The 8,946-nt window shown below is 41.8% G+C and overlaps 1 protein-coding gene across 2 annotated transcripts in view; it reads left to right on the top strand.

The window, feature by feature from the left end:
- dhx38 (DEAH (Asp-Glu-Ala-His) box polypeptide 38) overlaps positions 1–6,613 on the top strand; it is a 20,103-nt gene extending 13,490 nt beyond the window's left edge. For both annotated transcript variants that reach the window (XM_008405331.2, XM_008405332.2), the window contains exons 22-27: positions 463–618; positions 871–1,005; positions 1,426–1,551; positions 1,644–1,739; positions 2,924–3,045; positions 5,318–6,613. In XM_008405331.2, coding sequence (XP_008403553.1) covers positions 463–618; positions 871–1,005; positions 1,426–1,551; positions 1,644–1,739; positions 2,924–3,045; positions 5,318–5,399 — 717 coding nt within the window. In that variant the 3' untranslated portion in view covers positions 5,400–6,613. The remainder of the gene's footprint in view (positions 1–462; positions 619–870; positions 1,006–1,425; positions 1,552–1,643; positions 1,740–2,923; positions 3,046–5,317) is intronic.
- Positions 6,614–8,946: the final 2,333 nt, after the last annotated feature.

An 8,946-nucleotide genomic window follows, 5' to 3' on the forward strand; every position in this document is an offset into this window, starting at 1 on the left:
GATCTAAGTTTTATTCAAGTAAAAAAATGCCCGGTGGTTGATATGTGTATGGAGTAAAAAGTATGAGAGGTTTTAATCTTGTGAAGAGGAGAAAAATGGTTTAGTAGCTTTTTTTTTTTTTTTTTGGTAACCAGACTGTAAATACATAATTGAGACTCTGGGCAAAGAGCAACTTTAGAATCACACAATTTATTTCACTTAACTTTAGTGAAGATTAGAATGATTGAGAGAAAAAATTAAGACTATCCAAATTTTGTTTCCAAATTATTGTAAGTAAGCCGACTAGAATAAAAAACAAAAAAACAAAACAATAATAATAATAATAAAATTAAATCTGAGTGAGTTTCATATAGATGGCTAAAAGTTCCAGCTCAACTGGAACAACGGATGATACGTCTGGTACGTCTGAGGCATCATCGCCCCGTCCTAGTTCTACCACTAAAAACGTTTTTGCCTCTCCAGGGTCGCGAGGAGGAAAGCGACCAGGTGAGGGAGAAGTTCTCAGTCCCCGAGAGCGACCACCTCACATACCTGAACGTCTACATGCAGTGGAAGAACAACAATTATTCCAGCATCTGGTGCAATGATCACTTCATCCACACCAAGGCCATGCGCAAGGTCAGATTTGCGTGTTATTCATCCAGACTTGTTAAATTCCCACTGAACAATATTTTTATGTGTGAATTGTACAGATTAATTTGTGAATACTTCCATTTCCAGCCCATTTCATGTGACTTTCACATGTAGTGCTTTTATAACACCATATAGCCAGTGTAGATTTTTATCTGTTGTTAGCCATTTGAATTTCTTTTACTTCCACTCACAATGCGTTTCCTTTATTTATTGTATTTTTATTTATTTTTTGTTCAGGTGCGCGAGGTGCGTTCCCAGTTAAAGGACATCATGGTTCAGCAGAAGATGAACCTCATGTCCTGTGGCTCGGACTGGGACATCATCAGAAAGTGTATCTGTGCTGCTTACTTCCACCAGGCAGCCAAGCTCAAGGTACTCTCTGCGCTCCGGGTTCTCCTCAGTTAATATGTTCTGCCCAGCGGCGGCCAGTTGTGGCAGATTTATAGCAGCATAATTACAGAGTGGTGAAATATCCCCCCTGGCCTCACATTAATACAACGCTAAAATCTGAAAGGGGATTTAAAGTCATGACTATATAATCACGGTTTTCAGTTTGACTTACGAGTAGCCAGCCAAACCAAGCAATCATATTAAACTTGGATATACTTTAGATTTTTTTCTTTTTCTTTTCTTCTTCTTCTGCTGTCGAAGCCGAGTTGAGCAGCAAATTAGCCCGCATGACCTGCTCTGCTTTGACCTCACGGTTGCACCCTCAGATGATGCAGGCACATTTAAACTCCAGCACAGACTCTTGTATTGCAGTTTGTTATTCATGCATATATTTGTTCACAGGGCATCGGTGAATATGTGAACGTGAGGACAGGCATGCCATGCCACCTCCACCCCACCAGCTCCCTGTTCGGTATGGGCTACACCCCCGACTACATCATCTACCATGAGCTCGTGATGACCACAAAGGTAAAAACACATGCGAAAAGCAAAAGAGCAGTAAAGTTACAGACATCAGTTGTAGACGTCGTTGACGTTGAATCGTGCGCTGTGTTTCGCAGGAGTACATGCAGTGTGTTACTGCTGTGGACGGAGAGTGGCTGGCGGAGCTGGGACCCATGTTTTACAGCATCAAACACGCAGGAAAGAGCAGACAGGTACGTTTGGGAAAGGTCGATGCTCATGTGCTTCCAAATTTGGCATAAGGTGCAATACAGAAGTAAAAGTGTTTGTAGATATTTTTCTATCGGTGAAGGTGTGTAAGGATATTCTGTCTCCCAAATGATGGCAGGACTGTTTATTTGTGACTTCATCGGTATATCATTTATAAACAGGAAACTTTCACACGTCCCTTGTGGAGCAAATTCCTACATATGTGTAAGGGTTGTGATCAGTTTTGACAAAAATATAAATCCTCTTAATTACAAAGGTATATTAGGGTTTAGGGTTAGGAGAGGCTTACTATCCTATCTTCTCTCAACATGAGAAGATCATTGCCCAAGAAAGTAAATCTATACAGACATGGTGAAGTTGGATGTAGAGGAATGGGAGCTCTTTCCTCTTACATGAAATATTTTATGAATTCCTGCAATCAGGATGTCGTGGAATCACAGTGGTCGTTGGAAACTATGGATTTGGAAAAGGACGTTCAAATAGTTGCATAAAGATTTAATATGTGCATCTTTCACTTCTCTTAATATCCTCTACAGTAGGGCTTCACAATATATCACATTATTGAATTTCATTGAAGCTTGAAATTCAATAAATAAACCAGTTGATCGAAATCTGACGTGTTTTTCTTGCCACTTCTCTAACAACAGTTCATCAAGCATTATCCCGTATCCCATGTTTTCCTGTTACTGGGCAGTCCTGCTTTACATTTAGTCTAAACTCCCAAACATTACTTTCATACCGAGTCGGTCTCTATTTTACCATCAAACATCTGTAACCAAACAGAGAACTGATTACATAGGATGGGCTGCGGGGTCAACAGTTCATCGTTTTGATTCTATAGAGTGTTTTTTAGTTGGTCTTGCTTTGCACTGGTGGTCCCAAAAAATTGTATCTGGGAAATTTGGAGGATATTATAACAGCTGTAGAGTAATTCAAGGGTCAACATCCACCATGTTAAGGAGACGCAGTTGCAGTGAAGCCTTGCTGTTGCCCTACAGGGTGAAGAACGGGTCTGAGAATAGTGTCAAATGTCTTGTTGGGAGGACTCTCTCAAAGTAACCCTTACATAAGTGCCGAAACGCTGGTTTCACAGCGGAGCGTTTTGCTCCTCCGCCCGCTGACACAATAACACTTCCTGTGCTCCTCCGCCCGTCCTGTTCTCCTGCAGGAGAACCGTCGGCGGGCCAAGGAGGAGCTGAGCAACATGGAGCAGGAGATGGTCCTGGCTCAGGAGCAGCTGAGGGCGCGTCGAGAGGAGCAGGAGAAGAAGAGCAACACCTGCAGCGTGAGGTAAGCGAAGCGTCTTCGCCGCACGGCCGTGAGCCAGCCGGCGTTCCTCTCTCTCGGCCTCTCATTTGCCACGCACTGTCGAGATTAGAACGGTTTAATTTACCTTCCTCTCTGCCTCCCCACGTCTCCACCCCCGGCGTCGCCTTCCTCCTCTCCCACTCTCTCGACTCCACCTTCCTCACTCTTCGTGATGAGCTTGTCTCACCTCTGGTCCCTCCAGACGAGACAAAAAGAAATAATATTGACTCCGGGCTGACCCCCATTACTGCAGCAATTTAAATTGTGCCACAGCAGAACAGAGAAAAGGAGAGGGGAACGTTCGTTTTCAAATTAAACCAAAAAATTAATTTCACACCCATCTGCGAGCCTCACACAGAGAAATGGGGCTATAAAGACTGATTTAAAAAGAACTTTTACTGTTAATTAATCAGCTGGTTTATCTGCTCCGAGTTTAGTGTGACGGATACGTTGGAAATAATCACACTGGAGTCTTAGGATTAAAAATTAGATTTAAGCGGGGGAAGTTGGTAATAAAGTTGAAAGCTCTCTCGGGTGTGTGTTGGTTCCTTTGTCCTCCTGCAGGTCTCTCTGTTTGAGCTCAATGTTACCAGGATGGAATATTTGATCTGGTTTCCCTTGATCCGGCAGCTGCTCATCATCATCATCATTCTTCCTGCTATCAGTTGGTAAACAGCCCAGTGACTAGAGCTGGGCTCAAATACAGAACCATTCTGTGTGACGAAAGGGAAATGAGGCCTTTGTAGTTTTGGACCAGATTTAAAGGGAGATTCTTTTAAATGTGATTCAACTTGTAATCACTAATTGTACCAACAATGTTTGCACAAGTAGAAATATACATTTTTTTCATTTAATTCAGTTGAATTCATTGAAATTGAATTTAATTTATTTATCAATGTCAAGAGGGGTACAGTAAAATCTTAAATGGATGTGAATTGATTTTGAAAAGGCAAATTAGGCATTTCTGTGACAGTATTGGATACATTCCTACCCGGTGTTGCAACGCTTAAGGAGGGAGATGTGTGCTCAGTTGTGGAGTATTTTTTTTCTATTGAGGGATCCACAACAATCTCCCAAAGTAACCAGGAGCGACAAAGGGTGGGAATATTTTGGCACTTGGAAAATCGATAAAATGTGATTAGAAATCCAATATCATAAACAATTTCAATCTTTTCAAAAAGTGAAACTTATTTATTGCATAGATTATTTAAACACCTTTATTTCTGCGCCTTTTGATGATTACGCTTTACAGACGATGAAAACTGGTGCACTTTTTCCTTCTTTTAAACTTTTTATGAATGGATTTGGATTGAACAGTTGGTTTCTGAGTGTAGAGCTCCTGACCCAGGACGCCTCAGGAAACCTCTGCAGATGTTTTAATGTCATTTGCTGATTAGTATTTGTTCATTAATCGCTCCCAGTAGTGCTTGTAGTGTAAGAGAGATGTTTGTCTATCCCAACCTTTGAACGTTTGTAGTTCCTACTGCGGAAGTTGGCTCTTACACTACAAGCCCCACGATGTAGAGAAGCAATAGACTGTAGAAAGGTATCAGTTGTCGCACTGTGCAGTCACTTTAGACATGTACAGAAAAACAGAAAGTTGAATTGATGCATTAAGTTAGACGTAGGTTTTATAATCTATTAGGTCTTTATTTAGGTCATAACAGATTTTAAAACGCCTGAAATTTGACTTAAACTCACAGAAATCAGGTTTTAAAACAAAACGCTGGACGATGAGACACATTTGCTGCTGTTCGGCTAATTCAGCCTGTTATTAATGGTGAAGCTCAGAGAGAACGGCTGCCAAGTTATTAAGGGGGTCCCAGAATATCACAAGAATAGCTTTGGTGGAAAAAGCCCCCAGTGGCAGAAAGGAGGTTAAGCCCTGATGGTGTAATTGCTACATGTATGAAGGCAAGAGGGAGAGACGAGGGAGAGTGTGGGCAGTGTCATTGTCACGTAATTAAAGATGATGGATTGTTTTGTCAGAGACATCAGAGTCCATGTCCCAACACTTTCCACTGAGACGCCACTCTTGCCTTTTCACTCTCCTGTCCTGCTGCTCAAATGTTCCCATCCTGCTGCACAAAAACAGCCTCCTCCTCTTCCTCCTCACTTATTTTCTGAATCTCCGGTCTGGTCTTTAATGCAAGAAACATTTGGATTGAAGAACGAAGCAGGCAGACAAATATGACTTTATTTCAGTAAATAAATGTCTCATGCGCTATTTTCTTCTCCCTCTTTCTTGATTTAGGGCAGTGAAAATCTGCACACCAGGGAGAAAAGAGGAGGCACCCATGACTCCCAGACGCACCCCGGCCCGCTTTGGACTGTAAAAACTCACCTTGACTTCTTAGAAGACGCTGCCATTCAAATCTGGACCACACTAGCGCAACAAAAAAAAAAAACAAAAACAAAAAAAAAGCATTTCATTTTCCATCTCCCTCCCGTCTCTTCTGCAGTTCATGTGTAGGCCACAAGAGTGAGAACTTGCATAAGGCTTGTATGAGTCCTAAACAACGCTGAGCCTCCCTCCACCTTCAGCAGCCACATGATACTAAAGGAACACAAGACCCACTGATTTTATATTCTTTCTCTTTTTATATGCTCAACATCGACATTTGCCTGCTTGACAAAAAGTTATTTTACACTAGATGTTGTATTAAAACCTTTTTTTTAATTCTGTTGTCAGAGACTAAAAAAAAAAACAAATTCAGCGTTGCTTCTTTTGTGTTTATGTAGTAGTTCTTGTGTGGTGGGTGGAGCAGTGTTTGTTCTTCTCCACAGACTGAAAGCGTCATTCGAACTGTACTGTCCCACACAGCTGGATCGCAACGCACACAACTGTCATGCAGGCTTTGATGGTTGACCTTTTTTTCCCTCTTGGTGTTGAACTCGCTCCAGCAAAGAAGAGCGCCGCAGCATTGCTACTGCTTCATGTTAACTGTTACAGTTTCATGGATCTTGTTTTAAAAAAAAAACACACACAAACACAAACAAACCTTTTGCTTTGTAATTTGTGCTGAAGAAAAATAGTTTTCAACAGAATCATTTTGATGGACTCATTTCCCTGCTCTCTCAGGTGGCTGAGATTAAAAATGCACCGATCAGGATTTTCCTGGATGATGCCAATTTTTTTCTCCTCTTAATTGATAAAGCGTTGCAAGACGAGACGTGGTGCAGATTCTTTGATAAAAGTAGCAACAGAAAATGCAAACGCTAAAAAAAACAAAAAACATTTAGCTTGCATGTGTTACCTTTATCTGGCTTTTATTTGTCTAAAAAAAAAAAAGTACATGTCGGTTGTTGGTGTGTTTAAAGACTGAAAATGGGGGGAGTTATTTTGTTGCATTTAAGGAATAGAGGAAAAAGCAGACGGTCAAGAAAGAACATCTGATTCTGAACTGTGCCCAGTTGATTGGCGCGTCCCTAGCTGAAATATAAAGCAGCTGTGGATAAATTGTAACCATTGTCTTTGTTCTTCTATCTCATGCTTCTTTTAACAATTGATGTAAATGGAAGAAAATAAACATGACCTATTTTTTTGTAATCTTAGACAATCTGATTTAATATTTTAGGTTCTCAAAGGTCTTTTTTTTTTTTTCTTTTAGTGATATTTGATTAACGTGCGCACATTTAGGTTGGCTTTGCGGTGGCACAAATGATAACTTCGTAAGTGAAAGCGATGCAAATTTAGCCCATAAATTGCCTACTTGCAGGTTCAGTGATTTATATTTACAGATGCACAAGCAAGAGCAAACAACGGTGGGTGATTAATTTACAAGTTCTCAGCTGTGCACATGCCAGCATGCCAACGACTGAATTATTTTCTTCTGCCACAACCTTTAATTAGGCAGGAGAGAAAATAAGGCTTCAACAAATAATTGTGGATAATGATCAATTGGGAAGTTATGTGGATTAAAATTAATTGGTTTTTGCCATAACAAATTATGCTTTAGAAAAACGGTAAATTATTTTATATAGCCCTCTAGGTACTTCTTTCATCTAATTCTTGACAAAAAAACAAAAAACCTTTCAGTGAACCAACTTTCAAAACTTTATTGCGCTCTGGAACTTGTTCTCTCAACAACCTTCATCTCAGTAAGGTCTTGTTTTTGCAAAGCGAAGGGAACACAAAAACACAGCTCCACAATATTAATGGTTGTAATAAAATTCCCACTGCGTTTGTTTCCACAGTTTTTAGCAGGGGTGAAGGAAAATCAGAGGAAAGGAAAAAAGAAACCCACATCTGTCCTCCCCTCTCTCAGATCACGCAACACGTCTACCAACGTGATCCCTTGTGCTTCGCGGCGCCTCCACTGTGAAGACGCATCTCGTTTCTGGGTTTTGCCGAAGCTGTATGTAAATCTCCAGGTCACAAGACTGTTGGAACAAAAGCTTGCATGGTGCTCGGCCGTCTTTATCACAGTTGCGCTAAGAAGCATCTGCTAAAACCTGCCTTTCCAACTGGCATGGATCCAGAAGGGAAGACAAATAAGAGCTCGGTAACTAACTTCTGTTTTTCTCTCGGCTGAATCCCACCGCTTCGCTCCTTTCTTGTTGGTCAGTGATCATCTGTCCGCCGTAACCCTCATGCAAATAAGCGCATTATGAGTGCGCCCTCGACCCCTTCGGTTCTCTTTTGAGTTTTTCTTGATTGAGTGTGGCAGGTGGAGGAGGGGACGGATATAATGGACTCCACCAACTTTAATGAGACAAATCTCAGCTACGTTTGGCTGACATTTTTGAAATAGTCCTTGTGGATGACAGTGTCAGCAGTCACCTTTTTACCACAGCTTTCCGGAGAAGGTTGCCCTGTAATGATAGAGAGAATTAAAATGGCCTCCAAGGCGGCGGAGATGGGAGCCGCAGGATTAGGCGCAGAACCACCACGCCTCTTAAACGGGCTCCTCTGCCACACCCGGGTGATTAAAAGCTGCCCGCTACGTAAGAGGCGTCTGTCCCCTGCAGACTGTATATTCTCGGCCCCGAGACTTGATGAAGAGATTATGCTGATGTTGGATGTTGACCACTGAGAGATTTGTTGAAATGAGTTGTCCCTCATGTTAACTGCCCTTCCCGCTGGTTTAAAGTCTGCCGGCTGACAGCGACGAGCTTCCACTGCAAACTTAATAAAGAGCAGAAGCGAGATTGATGAGAAAAAAACAAAAACAAAAAAAAAAACAGAGGCTTCAAGTGCTCTTTTAATTAACTCGTGTCCCATAATGTTGCCAGGACAAAAGGCACTGAGCAAAGAATGAGACATTTTCTTTTTCCCTCTACCCCCCCTTTTTTTTGTTTTTTTTTGTTTTGTTGCCTCACTCACCAGCAATAATGAACAGCCTTCTGGGACCCAATTACATCCAAGGCTGCATTAGGAGCTCAGCGGGCCCAGTGGAAACTTCAGCTGAGTTCGCCCTTATCCCCCCCTCCTGCCTCCACATGCTGTTACCCCGCTGGAGATGGCCTTCACTTGATTGAATTTTGAATGTTACACAGCCCCACACCTCACCCCTTGTTTTCCGTAGTCCTTTACGTTCAGCGGGTTTGAACCCACATGTGGCTTATGATGGAAACGGGAGGCTATGCATGCTCGTTGTTAGCTGTCCTTCACTTTATAACTGCCTTTTTGTGATAGAGTGGCTTTCAAATCAGTGTGCGGTGGCCAGCTGGAGCATTAATGCCTGTTTGTGTGTTGCATCCCTGTGACTAACAGCATGTTCACGGGGGAAAAGAGATTAAAACCACTGAACTGTGATATTTTTGAACTGAATAAACACAGACAGCGGGGGATGTATAAGAAAAATGAAACGAAACAAAAACTTCCTGCGAAGACGAGTACACACTTTTTGCCTCAACGATATGTTTCTTACTTTGCAGCAA

Source organism: Poecilia reticulata, linkage group LG3, assembly GCF_000633615.1.
Source record: "Poecilia reticulata strain Guanapo linkage group LG3, Guppy_female_1.0+MT, whole genome shotgun sequence".
Lineage (NCBI taxonomy): Eukaryota > Metazoa > Chordata > Actinopteri > Cyprinodontiformes > Poeciliidae > Poecilia > Poecilia reticulata.